This window comes from Aspergillus mulundensis (genome assembly GCF_003369625.1).
Source record: "Aspergillus mulundensis strain DSM 5745 chromosome Unknown scaffold_0, whole genome shotgun sequence".
Lineage (NCBI taxonomy): Eukaryota > Fungi > Ascomycota > Eurotiomycetes > Eurotiales > Aspergillaceae > Aspergillus > Aspergillus mulundensis.
Window position 1 is genome coordinate 4,357,157 of NW_020797888.1, and position 16,394 is coordinate 4,373,550.

Sequence of the window (16,394 nt, forward strand, 5' to 3'; positions counted from 1 at the left end):
TCTTTACATCGAACATAATTCTGCGGTTCTCATATCGGCGCTGAGAATACCCTATTTTGGGACGGGGTACCGTATCAGACGGCGAGTCCATGTATCGCAGGCCACGGAAATGGTGAAATACTCGTGATCTTGATCCCGGGTGCCGTTGTGTCATTTCCCGGGTCCGAGATTTATGTCTTTGGAAAATATGTCTTCTGAAAACCCATTTTGCGTCGGTCAGCGGTGGATCGTACACTAACCTCGAGAGGAACATCTTTGTGGTCTGATGGCTGCGGAGTCTCTCGCAACCAGGAGAGGAAGTTCCAGGTATGGTGACGGGTTGATTTGGTAGACTTCAGTATCATGACCGGATGTTTTCACTTGTCTTTTAGACAAATGTCTCGAACTTTATAAGGCAATGGACTTGGGTGATTTTGGGGAGGATGCGAAAGCGCGTGTTAATTGGCAGTACGGTACAGGTGAAGATGGATGACGCGGTACCTACGGCTGGTTTCCATCGATCATGTCCTCCATCGCTCCTTCCTTCTCATGCACGACCTGGCAAGCAAGGTACAAGCGACTACGGTCCCACTACGTGGCTTACTGCTCCTTTTATATGATCAATATTATGCAATTTCTGTCTTCTACAAGTACTTAGAAGCAAAAGATCTGGTCATCCATCTTCGCAACAGCCCCCGGAGCCTCAAATCCCAACGCCACCAAGCCCTTCTTACAAGCGTTCACCATCCCGGGGGGTCCGCAAAGCATGACTCTTGTGTCTTTGTCGCACATTGGCAATTGTTCCCTCATAATCTCCGCAGTTACGAACCCCGTCCCAAAAGACCACTCTTCAGGCGGCGTATCCAGCATATACCAGATCTTGAGGTTCTTGGGATAACTTCTCGCAAATGCCTCCAGTTCATTTCGCATCAGAATGTCCTCTTCTGTGCGGTTGGCGTAGATCAGGCTGACCTCGGTAGTATCAGTGGGATCCTCGCAGATTGCCCGAATCAGTTGATACATGGGTGTGATTCCGGTTCCGCCCGCGATCATTCCAATCTTCTTGCACAGACCCTTGGTATACCGCATTGCTCCTTTAGGGCCGCGAAATTCGACCATGTCCCCGACTTGCAGGTTCGCGAGGTATTTCCCTGTCAACAGACCATCCGGGTAGCACTTGATTACTAGCTCCAGAACACCGCGGTCTAGGTTATTTGATGTCGGCGTGTATGATCTTGAGACTGTCGTTCCGTCGATGTTTGCCCTGATGGCTACGTGCTGTCCAATAGGAAGGCCAATCACGTCTTGTGGGTTGGGCAGCTGGAAGACGAACTTGTAGACGTTCGGTGCAAGTGTTTCTTTGCGAACGAGCGGCAGACTCTTGTATTCCTTTGGTTCAAGGAATCCTCTAAGAAGGTGAGGGTTGACCCGAGGGGCCCTGCGACTCTTGATGTGCGGTGGGTACTTTGTGAAGCCTGACTGGATCCGTGTCATTGCGGACAACTTGCTTGCGACGATTGAGCCGATGATGCTAGAAATCCCGCTTGCAACTGCGAAGCCGGTATAGAAGCCCCCATTTCCTGTTTGGAACAGCAATTCTGGCAGTTGAATTGATTGCGAGAGGCCTTGAAGCCCCGAAAGTCCCGGCCATGAAGCATACATGCGCCGACCAAAGTATAGCGAGATCGCTGCGCTGCTGATGCAGACCGTTGCTAGCGCCACGGACTTGATCGACCCTGTCTTCTGATTTTCTGTCGAAGGCGATGGTTCGGTGGGTTGGATTAATCGAACTTGCTGGGGGCGTACACGCTTCGTGGCATTCTTCAGTGTTCCGATCAGGTATGTCCGAAGAATCTCGTCCGCGTCCTAACAGGTGACACATTAGCTCTAGAGACTGAAGCGTACACTCACACCATGCCTACCTCTGAATGCCCAACTTCTTCGTATGCTTCGGTCGCATCAGTGCCAGCTGTATCGAGGAGAACATCAGGCCCTCCAGGATGATCTCTCACGTACTCGGTGACGTCGTATACTTGTTATAACGACCGTCAGGGCTCTGCAGGATAAAAGGAGTCGAAATCTTTCTCACCTTTGTCATTGACAACCAGCCACAAGTCGTCCCTGGTCTTGTGAGCAGCCACCTCCTGCGTTGTATATTCTCGTAGGTTTCCCATTGTGTCGTCCGGAGTGATGTTCAAGTCAGGCAGTGACAGATGGCAAGACACTAGCAATGTGCCAATCCGGTGTTTTATATAACTAACACATCTACCCTCGGCTTGAGCAGCGACATTCTCCATCTCCAAGGACGCCTCTCTAGGCCCACCGGCATAGTGTTCTGCAACGGCCGCGAAAGTAGGGCAAGCGTCGTGGCCCAATCGGAACCCCGGCACTGACTGTCATTTCCCCACTTGCCGCGGCATCTCCGCATGAGGTCCACTTGAGGTATAAACTACACGGCTGTACGGCATCGAGTTTTGACTCCGAGTTGAGAGGGGAACTCGGTGTCTAGGCCGAGGCGTTGATAAAGATAAGTACGAGGCATCTGCTTGCGACAGAGCTTGCAAGAAGGAGTCCCAGCACCATGTCGAGCCAGCAATTCTATCTTCTAGGTGAAGCGGCCTCGTCCGCCAGGGCCATTACCATCGACGAGACATCGAACCTCGATCAACTGAAACATCTGATCGCCGCCCATTTTGCAATCGTTGAGCCGAAAAGTAGCTACTATGCAACTCTGTTTCCGCGACCATACTCTGACACTCGCAGGCATCGGTTTCCAAACAGACAATGACTGCTTCATGGACGTCCCCTCTGTGCTCGCCGCCCCAGGACCCATTGCCATAACAATCGATGGTCACGCCGTCCGGGAACCAGATGGGCCCAAAGGTCTCCCTTTTGTGGGAAACTACTTTGAGGTTTTCCCTGATCACCTGGGAAATCACCAACGCCTCTTCGACATATACGGACCAATTTTCAAAACCAACAACCTCGGCCGTACAACATACCAAACAAATGACCCGCAACTTTCGGCCATCGTTCTCTCCGAGACAGATTTCTTCTCGAAGATATTGAATAAATCGCACCCGCTTTACCCGCTCAAAACACCAGAGGCTGGTGTTTTCCTCGCAGACACGGATTCGGAGAGTTGGCGTTTGGCACATAAGTTCCTGCCTCCAGCCCTAGGCCCCAAGGCAGTCCGACACTACGCGCCTACCATGCAAGCCACAGTGGAGGATGCGTTCAAGGCTTTCGACGCACTGGACGAGGCGCAAGAGGCATGGAATGTGTACCAATATATGCTGAAGCTTGGATCACAAGCTGTGGGTAAGCTGACGCTCGGCATTGACTTTGAGCATTTCACTTCACCTGATGCACCCGTCCATGAGATGGTACATGCAATTGCCGAGCTGCTGTCACTCAATAAGGAGGTCACTTCCAGAGGCGACTGGTATGCCATGCTGCCTTTTGGCCCTCCCAAACGTCTGAGGAACCTGAAAGCTAGGATAGAAGAGATGGTCGAGGAGTCCGTGCAGAATGCGGCACGCGGCGGTGTTAGCGATCTTCCCCTGCAGGAGGCAGCTCTAGAAGCCTCGAACATGGTCGGTAAGTAACTGTTACGATTCTTCTTTCTTGTGCCGGAATGACGACAGCTAATGTCCTTTATTCAGACTATGCCATCCGAGCCACGGATAACAAAGGCGAAAAGCTCCCCAAGTCGAGTCTGACCTGGGCCCTTGTCGTTGCAACCGCCGCCGGATTCACAACCACCAGCTCCCTCCTCTCATGGCTGATTTACGGTCTTGTCACATACCCCGGCATGCAAGAGCGGCTCCTGCAGGAACTGATCGACAACGGCATCACCGAAGACACGGAACTCACAGCCGACATTACAGATAACCTCCCCTTCCTCGACAAATACATCAAGGAGATGCAACGCAGACATAATCCGTCCTACCAGCCTGGACGGACAGCTAAGACTGATCTCATTCTACCGGGCGGATATAAGATCCCTAAAGACGGCGTCGTCATTGCCGCCCTACACCATATCCACAACAACCCGGACCTTTGGGACAACCCGTCTCGCTTTGACCCAGACCGCTGGGATACCGACGAGGTCAAGCAGAGGCACAAGGCGGCGTATATTCCGTTTGCGATGGGGCCGCGAATGTGCATTGGCTTTAGCTTCGCGATTCAAGAGGTCAAGGTTTTCCTGCCGAAGTTGGTTTACCGGTATCACTTCACTCGGGAGGGAGATGGGCCGGTTGAGTATGACCCGATGTTCCAGCTCATCAGGCCCAATAATTTGTATGTTCGCGCGGAGAGGAGGGTGAAGTGGCCGGCTAGGAGTCAGTCGAACAACTGATTGAGATTTGGGCACTGGTCCAAACATACACAAGAAGGGGAGGAACAGGGGACTGATGAAGACACTATGAGTAGATGTACTGTATATAGAACTTAAATTTAAGCACCTTGTTGTTTTACTCTTGCCATTCTACTATCTTCCATTGCTGTAGTCCAAGCAGGGCCTAGTCAGGGCTAGAATGTTTTGAATGTCCGCAACCAGTGGTGAGGAGACCAGTAAGTTCCAAGTTACGCAAGGTTCTAAGTCTAGTAATATATGTAGCTCTGCTCAGTGGTCGCACAAGGCAAATGTACTAGCGGTGGTTCAGCATCTGCAAGATAGTATCCTAGATACTAGGTTTCAGGCATGAATGAACGCGCGCACGCCCGGACAGGCTTAGCCATTCTGTGCAAGTGAGTTGTGTTAATATGTGGTGGCTAGCCTCGGTGCCTCATCTTCAAAGCTCCAGAGCCCACGGCATGCCGACCCGAGTCTGACCCAGCTTTTGAAACGGTGCCGCGGGAACGGGATCCAATGGGTCTATCGGGATTCCAATAATGGGTCAGGATCGTCATCATACCGGTACCGCGGTAGACCGGAGTTCGGCATGTCTCTCGTAGATCCTGATCTGGAGATATATCGGCGACGGTGATTTACGGGAACATGCGGAAGGGTTATATATGGCCCAGGGTTGCCGGTTTGGTGGTCGAATTCTGTCTCTCATACACCGTATACGAATATCGTTCAGAAGACAAAACTGAACAATAATGCATCCAACTTGGTCACCACCAAAAGACTACCGCAACCGCCCTGTTGCAGTGCTAGGGGCTGGCGTGCTTGGGAGACGCATTGGTTAGTGATTGGTCAACATACCTAATGATTGTTCTCTCAACCTTACGACGATGACAGCTAACTGTGCTACCAGGTTGTATTTGGGCATCAGCAGGATACGATGTGCGCCTGCGTGACCCCAGTGCCGAGCAGCTCTCTGCCGGTATTGCGTACATCGAGGAGAATGTGTCCGCATACGCCGCCAAGACAGGATGCTCACCTGGCAAGGCCTACGCTTTCACGACACTCGAGGAAGCGGTAGCAAATGCATGGCTGATTATCGAGGCCGTTCCTGAGAAGCTTCCCTTGAAGATCGAAACCTTCGCTGAGCTGGAGACTCTCGCACCAAATGACTGCATCCTTGCTTCGAACTCCTCGTCGTACAAGACATCTGAGATGCTGGAGAAGGTTAGATCAGAGGCCGTGAAGTCGCGGATTCTGAATATGCACTATTACATGCCGCCGCAGTGTATGATTGTCGAGCTGATGTCTGACGGATTCACTTATGATGGTATCTTCCCATTCATGGTAGAGAGATGCCGCGAGAGCGGGACAGAGCCTTATGTCGTTAGGACGCAGTCAACGGGATTCATCTTCAACCGGCTCTGGGCGGCTGTCAAGCGCGAAGTCCTGACTATCCTTGCTGAGGGGGTTTCTGTGCCGGAGGAGATCGATGCAATGTGGAAGACGATGTTTATCACCGGCGAAGTATTGCCGTGCCAAATGATGGATTGTTAGTGTTTCTGCGAATTTGTGGTTAGGACCATGTCCAATAGATGCGCTAACAAGGAGTTGCAGTGATTGGCCTCGACACTGTTGCCTTCATCGAACAGCACTACATCAAGGAGCGAGGTCTCTCGAGCGAAAAGACAGTTGACTACCTGACGCAGAACTACCTCGACAAGGGAAAACTGGGCACCAAATGCGCTCAGGGCGGGCTGTACCCTCCAGCCTCCTCGGAGAAGACCGAGCAACCCCGTCTACTTGTCCTCGATGTCGGCCTTGCCTCGGCGACAGCCACCACCTCCATTGGAACTCCAGCGGGAGAGGTTCTATCGTTGACAGCGGACGGAAAACAGCACAAGCTGCAAACAGTGGTACCGAGCCAGCTCCTACCAGACGGTATCACCGTCGACCGTGCCTCGAATCGCATCTTTTGGACAAACATGGGCATTCCTGGTCGACTCGATGGGTCCGTCTGCTCTTCGAACATGGACGGAAGCGACGTTCGGACACTCATCACCCCTGGAGGCCCCATAAACACACCCAAGCAGATCGCAATCGACGAGAAGGCGCAACATCTGTATTTCTGCGATCGTGAAGGGTGTGCAGTGTACCGCTGTAACTTTGATGGGTCAGATCTCGAGAAATTAGTCTCCCGGAAGTCAGACAAGGAGGGCGCGAGCGACGTGCAAGACTGGTGTGTTGGAATCGCCGTTTCTTGCCGTTACAACAGGTTCTATTGGACGCAGAAGGGAGCGCCCAAGAGCGGGAAGGGCCGGATCTTCACCGCTGCCATTGGCGCTCCTCCTGGTTCCATCGCCGCGGGAGGCAACGAGGAGGAGTTGTGTATCTTGAGTGGGTTGCCTGAGCCAATTGACCTGGAGGTCGATGAAGAGATGGGTGTGTTATATTGGACTGATCGAGGCGAGTTACCTTATGGAAATGCCCTGTACCGAGTCGATTTGGACACAGAGGGACGGCCGGTGGGAAAGCCTGAAATCGTGATTCGGGGGCTCCATGAAGCAATTGGAGTGAGCCTTGACAGGAAATCGGGAGATATTTACCTCACAGACCTTGGAGGCTCTATTTACCGGTGTAACCGTGATGGGAAGAAGGAAGTGTTGTATCGAGAAGATGGACGAGCATTCACGGGCGTGTTGTGCCTCCAATAGTTGTGTGCATAATGTTATTAGTAATTCAATGCATGCTTCCAATGCAGGCGTGAAACGGCAGGGCTCCGTCTTGGCAGGAGACTCTTGGCAGGTCTACTGTCTCATCCATCGCTGATCACTGTCTTTCTCGCTCTTCCTTGACACCGGACGAGAATACCAGGACCCTCTGTGGGCTGCAGTAATGGCACCATCGTGGATGCATCAATTATCCTAGCCTTACTAGACGCAGCCTAAGTAATCCTCACTTCGCTAGCCCCTCCGCAGTTCACACACTATTAACCTTGCTTCTGCAGGACTAGGCTGAATTGCGGAAATCCGGGGTAGCGACCATGGTCATACGGAGAACTTGGTCAAGCTTGAAGAGCCAAGAGGAAACTCAATATCTATGTCAGTCTCTGGCACTTTCGGATCCGCGAATCAAGATACCGCCATTCTAGAACCGCACATCATTGCTCTTCATGGCACGGCACGGTGCTGTCATGGAACACGCTTCGCTCCGTCTCCCTCCACCTGCCAGGGACTCAGGCCCTCAGGAAGTTATGGATCCGTTTCAGGGTCGCTATTCCCACTACCAGCATTTGCTTGTCGTTGGTCAACTCAGCGCCCTCGGGCCGTCAAACCGCCTGGACTCGAAGATCGTCATTCCTCATTCGCCTTACGGCTGACCCTTTTGTAATCACGGCTGTACATCGACCTGTGCCTGGCGGCCCTAGCCAGATACTATACTCTGTACAATTGTGGGGTGTGGCTCATGGGTACGAGTCAAACCGCCAAGACCCTGAAAGCATATGATGTGGGCTATACTTACTCGGAGACGTTCCTGTCCAGAGTACTATGAAACAGCTCGTCCTGTCGGGACGTTCTGGACTGCTTTTGTCGGCTTCTGTCACATCTCTTCTGCCAAGGAGAAACGGAGGATACCTTGGTGGACTTGTGTCATTCGAGTGACATCTCAATAGTGACGCTGCCTTGGTTCGTACTAGAAGCCGCCTTGGGTTGAATGTGGAAGTCAAACTCAAACATATTGTATCCCCGCCTTCTTGCTGAAGAAGTGGATCTGGTGATACCGACCCCTGCAGTGCCCGGCTAATCTCGCTGCCTCGGACCTGTCAGTCTCTGACAGCTTAGGCACGGCCCCTGCAATCTAGGGCAATATGGATACTCGGCTGTTCCGTATTGAGTGCGGAAAGGAGAACACTCCTTGCCAGAGAACTATATAAGAGGGAAGGAATAACCCGGCTGTTGTGACTATCATCACACTCTTCATTCCTTCATCTCATTCATCAACCTCTGGCAGGTTTCCATTCATTCGGATTTGATATCCTTACTTGACCATGGCCATGTCCAAGATTGCCACTCTCGCGGGCCTTCTCGCCTCCGCCGGCCTTGTTGCAGGTCACGGCTATGTTACGAAGATGACCATCGATGGGAAAGAATACGGTGGATGGCTCGCTGATAGCTACTACTATCAAGACTCACCGCCAGAGAACTATGGCTGGTCCACGACTGTTACTGACAATGGCTTCGTGGCCCCCGATTCCTTTGGCAGCGCCGACATCATCTGCCACAAGGGCGCCGCCCCTGCCGACCTCTCTGCCCCTGTGACCGCCGGTAGCAGCATCGATGTCACCTGGAACACTTGGCCTGAGTCTCACAAGGGTTAGCTCAACCGCCTCAGTCGTATATATTCTCTACTAACAATATAAAGGCCCCATCATCAACTACCTTGCCAAGTGCGACGGCGATTGCTCATCGGCGGATAAAACGAATTTGAAGTGGATAAAGATTCAGGCCGACGCTATTACAGATGCTTCCAGCAACACTTGGATCACGGACGAGCTCATCGAGAACTCCTACACCACCTCCGTGACCATCCCCGCGTCCATCGCCCCCGGCAACTACGTCCTTCGTCACGAGATTATTGCCCTCCACTCCGCGGGCCAGGAGAACGGTGCCCAGGCCTACCCCCAGTGCCTTAACCTGGAGGTTAGCGGCAGCGGTTCCGACAACCCCACTGGCACTCTTGGTACCGAGCTGTACACTTCTACTGACGATGGTATCATCTTTGACATCTACTCCAACCCCACCTCGTACCCCATGCCTGGTCCTGAGCTGTACAGCGGTTAAATGGGCGTTGAGTAGGAGCAGTTGTGGTTCTGGTCATGGACGCTTCAGCATCTATCAATTCTTGGATGGGTCTAGCAGTTAGCAACCACTGGTCTTGGTCTGTCTGTTCAATGTATATATTGCTATGATCAATCCACATCTAGTCATCATAACTACTTTCTCAACCCTCGAATAGTTTTTGTTACATCTCTTGAAACCTCTCCCATATCGCAGCGGCTCAAGACCTAGAAATGTCTATAAAATATAAAGAAACGCTCATGTCCAGTTTTCTAGCCATAATGAAAGATGATGACACCTCTCTGGAAGAATAGACATGAGCCTGCTACGGCCAGGTGACGGTAACTAATCGCAAGTTCTGAGACTTTCTTGCACAGCTATGCCAGATGTACACAGATTCAGACAGATCTTTTTTGCAAGTTTGAGCGACCAGACATCCGCGCGCTGCCTCTCCTTTCCTTCTCCGACAAGAGGTAGGATCTCGTCGACGAATGCAGAAATAGCTTCTGTGTTGCTTTTTTTTCAATGCATCCTCTACGTCCACCAGGATTTCATTGACCCTGTTGCTTGGATGATAGTGCTCGTTGCTGGATTCGGAGCTAAACGCCACATCGAACCTCAGTTCTTCCAGTAGACTTTCCAATTGAGCGGATGCAACGTTCACTGATTTTTTGATCTGTTGTTCCACCTCCTTGGTTCCCCTGCAAGCTTTGAGTCCCGTCGCTAGGCCGTTCAATTCGTCGATGATGGCCGTGATCGTGGTCTTCAGGCTGGACGTGAGCCCGGGGGCTTTTCCATGATTCTGGAGTGGCTGTAAGCGGGACTAGCTGTGTTGTTGACACTTGGGTAGGGTGTTACCTCGAGATTGTCTTCAACTCCGGGATACGCAGTAAGATGGCCGGAGAATGCTCTCTCGTGTCTGCTGCCAGTAGGTCAGATAAAGTGTACTATTAGTGAGTAAGGGCACTTCTCACTAGTTTGATGTTTTTGTAGGTATATGCTGGCGACGGTAGACTAGAAGAGCATGCGGGAGGAGTCGGTTGAGAGGGTCCGCCAGATTACTGGATGGTAGGTAGGGCAAGTGAGCAGATTATCGACTGGGCTCCATAATACCAGAAAAGACCTCGTCTTGTTCTCAAGGAGGTTCTAAAGAATTATGCTTATCTCTCTTTATCCGCGGTTTGACTATGGCTGAGAACGATAGAGCGCCAGAAATAGATACACCAAGACAAGGCTGAACCACAGCCTTGCCGCCAACCCATGAATAGGCACATTTAATCTAATCCAGTCGACCATGGCCACAGCCTCGTCGCCCATTCCTGATCACTTTCGGCGTAGCGTCCATGGTCTCTGTCTACCTATTTAAGGGCCTCTTCAGCCCCAGATTTCCAGGTGTTTGATTTACATTGACGCTCGAAACGCTCAAGTCTTTCGGTATCAGTACAAGCATCCTACACACTTTACTAGAGACAAAGCTCAAGCTGGGGATTATCGCTGCCCATACATGTGCGCCACTGCCCTAATTACTCTCCCATTGACCCTTCGTCTCCAACAACAAACACTGACCATGGTCGCAACCAGCCTAGTCCTCTCATTCCCCGCGCAATCCGCGTTATCTCACTCACATCCGACCATGTACGAAACCCCGCTCTGCCACGGCTGCGGCGAGCCCGAGCGCGGTCTAGCCGGAATCTCCCGATCCTGGTACGAGGTCTGCCCGGGGTGCGAATGCATTAACAATGGGCTCACGATGTGCGACGTGTGCATGGAGGGCGACGAGGAAGTCGAGGGTGTTTGCTGGAAGTGTAATGATGAGGAGTGGGTTCCGTGCTCTTATGAGTGTGAGAATGGTTATGTTGAGAGGGTTGAAAGGTGCGACAGTGAGACGCATTCTGATTTTGGGGAGTACGAGGATGAGTGACTTGAGTCGCGCATGCGCAATTTCTTGGGCTACGGATGTAATGGGAGGATGGTGTTTGAGGACATGTATCGTTGGGAGAGCGAGGCTTCTTATACCCAAGACCAGGACTGTTATGAATATCCATGATGACTGACCGTATCAGGTAAATCATTAGATTAGACCGTGGTCGGTTGCAGCTTAGGAATGAACGATGAAGGACACGGTCGTAAGTCGTTAGAATCAGGCGAGTACCACCTCAGGAATTCTATTTTGCTCTTCAATGCCTCTCCAATACATCCAACTTTCCAGAGAGAGTACGCATCATTAGCGACATGTGTCCTAGCTTCCGAGCCTGTGGCGGTCAGTAAGCTTGATATATAATCATCATACAGGCGGGGAGGCAATGGACTTACGGGTTGATGGCAATCCGCCTAATGGCGATGTTCCTTCCACTCATCACCGCATTTTCTTCGTTGACGCAAACACCTCCTGCATAAAGCCTGCTGGATGTTTACATCTAGAGGGCATCCTGGTGATGCGCAAGTGCATGGCCTTGCTATATGAGATGTTTGTGGGTGTGGAGTGCCAGGATGCCGTCTGTGGTGGATTTCGCATTTTTGGCATACTTTGCCATCAGTTCCATCAACATACGAGCATAAGTCGGTGGCATTGCATCCGTCGCAGGCGCAGACTGCAATGATCTGGGAGTGGTCGTGCTCCGTCCCGGCGGTGGTGGGATCAGCGTAATGGGCATATCAATCTTTGCAGTACCAGCCGTGTCCAGGGACCCGTCTCAAAAAGCCCTCAGGTTGTGTCTGGCGACTTACAACCCTTGGGAGTCCATCACAAGCGTGCAAGTACTTGCCGTTCTTCATGATAACCTCATCGCAGTCACTACAATCGCAGATGACTTCTGACTCGCCCTTATAACGATCCTTGTTCTTATCACAGAAATGTCCGTGCCTGCCATGATACTGACAACGGGCACTGCAATGTAGAATGCCGTTTATTCTTGATGGGAGACTGCCCTCGAACGTCGCGAACGATTTGCACACCATCCGTAGCTTCCGCCTTCATCGGATGCTCGTCTGGTAGCTGTTCATGATATTTCTCTCTCCAGGACCGGCGACATAACCAACCGCCATACTTGCAGCTGGGCACGAGGATACATGCATTTTGACAACTGGGACAATTTTCCGGCATCTTACCATAGATACGCCACATTTGTTGGCTTTCGTATACGGGTAGAGCCATGTTGAGCTTCACCTGTGGTTTTCGGAGGAGACCGTGCTCGAAAGCGAACTTTTTCAGTTCGATGACAGCCCCTGGGGGCCTGTAAGGGCAACGAGCTTGGGCCGAAAGAGTGTCGAGAAGGATTATGCACTGCATCTCAAGCACTGCTCTGAACTCCAGCTTCTCTGGGGGGATCGTCATAAGTCGGCGGAAGTAGATCCGCTCATACTCGGGCTTCGCTATCTCGAGGTGCACACTCTGTGCTTGTTTCCAGCCGTCGCCATATCTGAAGGCCCCGCGCATTCTTGTCTTATGCTGGCTTTGTCGTAGATACATGTCCAGCGCGGATCCAACATAGACGGCCCAGGTTCCGTCTCTCCGCTTAGCGAAGATGACATAGAATCCAGGTCTCTCGACACTTGGGGGGAGGCATGAACGTAGTTCTTCCGGGTGCACGATGTCTGGCATGCCCAACAAGATCTTGGAGACCTTTGGATAGATCTTTTTCGTGTCTCGGTCTAACTGACCATCCTCGAGGGCTTTAAGATGCTCGAGGGCTTTTGCCCCAGAATTAGTGTGGCCGGCGGGTAAAGCGAGGATCTTCTGATTTATAACGACCAGACGACTCTGAAACGTTCGCAAAGGTGAGTAGCTATACACAGTTAGGCCATCAATCATTAAACCAACAATCAGGGCCATGTCATTGGGAGAGCGAGGGGATATTTCTCTTGCCTGATAGGTCTGTCACGAATGACGGCTCCTTGTTATCTTTTGCATCTTTTTCTCTCTCAAAACGCTCGTTGAATTCGCTCCTCTCAGGGTTGTCATCCTTCTCATTTTCGTCGCATACTTCTTGCGCCAAAAGGGACTCGCGGTCATAATCCAAGGATTCCTCCGCGCTTGAGTCTTCGGGGTCGTCTTTGCCTTAAAAAACGTACTCTTCAGTGATCCAGGGCTTCTCTGATGGTGCCTGGTCATGCTCCAGTATCTTGAGGTCAATCGGCAAAGGTTGGGACGTGCCCGGGTGTTGCCAATAGGGCGGTGGTTTAGGAAACGACACTCGTGGAAGGAGGAACACATACAACCTTATGTGTTGCTCACTGCATAGATATATTGCTCACTCTATTCCTTCCGCCCATACACCACCTCCCTATACCCCCCAACCACCAAATCCTCACATCCCAGATCCAAATCCAACCCCGTCCTCCTCAACTCCCACTCCCCAAAGTAATTCGGCGCATCCCCAACCTTCTTGAACCTCAAGCCCTCGAAAAGCTTCAAACTCCGCTCATTCACCTGCCCAATCTTGACGCTCAACGCCGCAAGCTTCAACTCCCCTGTCTTTTTTACATCCGCCCCCAAAATCCTCTTCGCCTCCTCATCACCCGCCACAAACTCCCCTAGCACCTCCGTCTCCCGCCCAAGAACATACCTCACAAATGCCAGGAGTGCAGCCTTCCCAAATCCCCTCCCCTGATCCTTCTTCTCGGCGATCATGAGCTCGATCTCGCCGATGATCTGTGGAGGACACGGATTCCCTTGCTCGTCTTCTTCATCTTCGACGCGGAGGAAGAGGTTAATGTCCCCGATCATACGCGCGGGTGCATCATCTTCGTCTTTCAGATCTCTCTCTTGGTCGATTGGGAGACAGACGATAAACGTGAGCTTATCGGCGTCGTTCCGCCAGGACTGTTGCATGGCGTATTCTTCTGGGAGGGATAGGGGCTCTGAGGCTGTTGCTTGTTGGATTTCCTGACCCGATGGGTTAGATACTTTCATGGCCTATAACTAGCTGAGCAATTTGGTGGGAGTTTGAAGATCCGTACCTCGTCCTTCATCCATTCGTGATACCGCGGGACGTGCCATTTTGAGTATGGCACTAGCAGGACTTTGGGTATGGAGATTGCTGGCAGTGGGGTTAGTGTCTTGTTTTCATCTGTATGGAGGGTTCACGGACCAGTGGTGGCGTTCAAGAGCATGCTGTTCTTATTTTTAGGCTCGTTCTAGTGTGGTTGTTTGTAGAGAAGTGGGATGAGGGAGAATTGGATATTTTCTGCGGTCTTGGCATCGGGCCTGGTCAAGGGAAGGCCCGGTTCAATCACTGCGAAGAATCTCCATAAAGGAATTTCGCCCCAAACTATTTTGTTCATTATATACCGATGCAATATCAAAGTTTCTCTTCCTTCCCCGCAAAAGCCCCAAACCTGACGACTTCCACCTCCAGGGTTTCGGTATCCACCAAGACAAGCTCTCCGGTTTCCCGAAACTTAGGGAGAGAAATGAGGCGAACAGTGGGGATAGGTTCATCCTCCATCCCGCCCATCTCTGTGTCTTCGCCGTTCAGTCTCAGCGGCGTGTCTCCCTCCACAACGGCGGTCCTGAACCGGGGTTGGTTTCCCGCGAAGAAGAGGTGCGGGCAGGATTCCATAACGAAGGGATCGTCGTTTTGGAATGGATAAGACCCTATAACATGTCAGTCCTAATTGTCGTAAGTGCAATGGAAGTGAAGAAAAGAACATACATATCGTATCTGGGGCAGTGGGAACCCCACACCTCCACCGCAGCATGGCCTCCATAACACGTATTCTAGCCTCCACATCCCCATCAGTATCGATATTACCATCTTCATCGGCGAAGTCGAGATAGCGGAGAACATCGTCCACGTTCTGGCCGCTGCAGCCCCAGAGCCGCCATCCCTCCACGTCTCCCTCCCACGGATTCGTTACGCTGTCGAACCAGCCGGGCTCGGGTTTCTCTTCGCCGCTTGGTGGTGCGGCACAGTATGCCCTTGACCGAGGGAACATTGCGCGGTGAATCGGCTGTTGGGGAAGTGCGAAATTCGCCGGGTCGCTTTCGCCTGACATGATGGTCACCGGTATGCTGGGTAGGAGCTCTGCGAGGAAGGAATCAAGTTGTGTGATTGGTGACGCGTTATACGCTGAAGCGTCATATCCGTACTTCTTTTGCTGTGCGATCTTTTTTCCTTTTGGCCCATTCACTGCTGGTGCCGCCTCAATGGTACTCGCTCCGAGTGAGTTTCCCGCAATGACCAATCTAGTAATCCCACTAGCATCAGGCAGAGAACCGTCTTCGTTTTTCGATGAACCTGTGTAGCCCAGAAGGTAGTCCGTCAAAAGTTCAAGGGCGAGGGTATCGCTGGATGTCCCCGTTATCCCAAGACCGCTAACCATTGCGATCTTCCCCTTTTTCGGCTCCTTAGGTGCTTTCGCTTCATCTCTCTCCCACCGACGCGGTTGTGGAGCAAGATCAGGAACTTTGATATCAATTGCTTCAAAATCTCCGTTCGCATTCTCCGTCCCAAGAACCGCAATGATAACTCCCGTCGCTAGTTGAACTGATCGAAGTTTGCTCCCCGTCAGGCGCAGTCGTCCGGACTCATCTTCGAGCATGATCTCTGTTAACTCTGGGTGTGAGGGGTCTTTGTAGGTTCGTCGAGGAGGAGGGGCAGATGTGAAGTTCTGCTGGGAGTTAGACCTGCTTCATGGAGTTGAAAGGGCAACTTGCATCTTTTGTAAGGTCATCCAGGATATTCGGCTTCAATGGCATCTCCATGTATATTGTGCCCGCAACCCAGCAAAGTTCTCCCTGTCGGACGTCGAGGACTCGTTCTACGCGGCGAACACGCTCTCCGGCAATCTAGAGTGTCGCAGAACGTCAGCACAGAGGGATCGGCGACGACTATCTCCAGATAGATTAAGTCCGTACAGTGAGCCCTTCCCAAGCTTGAACCGCAACAGCCTCAACCGCTGGTTTGAGCTTCGCGAGCCGCAAGAAGTACATATCCCCATATTGCTGCTGATATTGTCGCTCCTGGCCAGGCGGGAGTCGGAACGTATCTAAAGGATTATAGACGGAGGCATTTCGCTGCACAGGCTTGTATTCTTGGGTGCTAGTATGAATTATCCGTCAGCAAAGCACGGCACGAGCTTAGGATGCGGAGACGAACCTCGGGGCCCGCAAGAACTCTTCCTCTGCAGCATTGACGGCCATTGCTTTTGAATCAACTGCTCACAAATGTATCACAGCATTAAGCAGTGTTTGTTAGGTTAAGATATCCAGCCTTCGCACTCGG

The 16,394-nt window shown here is 51.8% G+C and overlaps 7 protein-coding genes across 7 annotated transcripts; 3 read left to right on the top strand and 4 right to left on the bottom strand.

Annotated features, from left to right (window-relative positions):
* Window positions 1-633: 633 nt before the first annotated feature.
* Window positions 634-2,153, bottom strand: DSM5745_01176 (putative cytochrome b5 reductase; the record flags this gene model as incomplete). Its single annotated transcript, XM_026743192.1, has 3 exons — window positions 634-1,845; window positions 1,902-2,011; window positions 2,069-2,153. 3 exons carry the CDS (start codon window positions 2,151-2,153, stop codon window positions 634-636), a joined length of 1,407 nt encoding a protein of 468 aa, XP_026609037.1.
* Window positions 2,154-2,560: 407 nt separating this feature from the next.
* DSM5745_01177 (cytochrome P450) lies at window positions 2,561-4,339 on the top strand (the record flags this gene model as incomplete). Its single annotated transcript, XM_026743193.1, has 3 exons — window positions 2,561-2,693; window positions 2,743-3,579; window positions 3,645-4,339. The coding sequence occupies 3 exons, from the start codon at window positions 2,561-2,563 to the stop codon at window positions 4,337-4,339; spliced, it is 1,665 nt and encodes a 554-aa protein (XP_026609038.1).
* Window positions 4,340-5,085: 746 nt separating this feature from the next.
* Window positions 5,086-7,044, top strand: DSM5745_01178 (putative 3-hydroxyacyl-CoA dehydrogenase; the record flags this gene model as incomplete). The annotated part of the gene is made up of 3 exons (XM_026743194.1): window positions 5,086-5,170; window positions 5,244-5,882; window positions 5,948-7,044. The coding sequence occupies 3 exons, from the start codon at window positions 5,086-5,088 to the stop codon at window positions 7,042-7,044; spliced, it is 1,821 nt and encodes a 606-aa protein (XP_026609039.1).
* Window positions 7,045-8,378: 1,334 nt separating this feature from the next.
* Window positions 8,379-9,171, top strand: DSM5745_01179 (lytic polysaccharide monooxygenase auxiliary activity family 9 protein; the record flags this gene model as incomplete). The annotated part of the gene is made up of 2 exons (XM_026743195.1): window positions 8,379-8,703; window positions 8,753-9,171. The coding sequence occupies 2 exons, from the start codon at window positions 8,379-8,381 to the stop codon at window positions 9,169-9,171; spliced, it is 744 nt and encodes a 247-aa protein (XP_026609040.1).
* Window positions 9,172-12,013: 2,842 nt separating this feature from the next.
* On the bottom strand, window positions 12,014-13,000 carry DSM5745_01180 (uncharacterized protein; the record flags this gene model as incomplete). The annotated part of the gene is made up of 1 exon (XM_026743196.1): window positions 12,014-13,000. One exon carries the CDS (start codon window positions 12,998-13,000, stop codon window positions 12,014-12,016), a length of 987 nt encoding a protein of 328 aa, XP_026609041.1.
* A 423-nt stretch (window positions 13,001-13,423) lies between these two features.
* Window positions 13,424-14,280, bottom strand: DSM5745_01181 (uncharacterized protein; the record flags this gene model as incomplete). The annotated part of the gene is made up of 3 exons (XM_026743197.1): window positions 13,424-14,083; window positions 14,128-14,207; window positions 14,259-14,280. 3 exons carry the CDS (start codon window positions 14,278-14,280, stop codon window positions 13,424-13,426), a joined length of 762 nt encoding a protein of 253 aa, XP_026609042.1.
* Window positions 14,281-14,468: 188 nt separating this feature from the next.
* DSM5745_01182 (DNA-directed DNA polymerase delta subunit POL31) lies at window positions 14,469-16,312 on the bottom strand (the record flags this gene model as incomplete). Its single annotated transcript, XM_026743198.1, has 5 exons — window positions 14,469-14,764; window positions 14,823-15,780; window positions 15,917-15,958; window positions 16,028-16,211; window positions 16,269-16,312. 5 exons carry the CDS (start codon window positions 16,310-16,312, stop codon window positions 14,469-14,471), a joined length of 1,524 nt encoding a protein of 507 aa, XP_026609043.1.
* Between the last annotated feature and the right edge of the window lie 82 nt (window positions 16,313-16,394).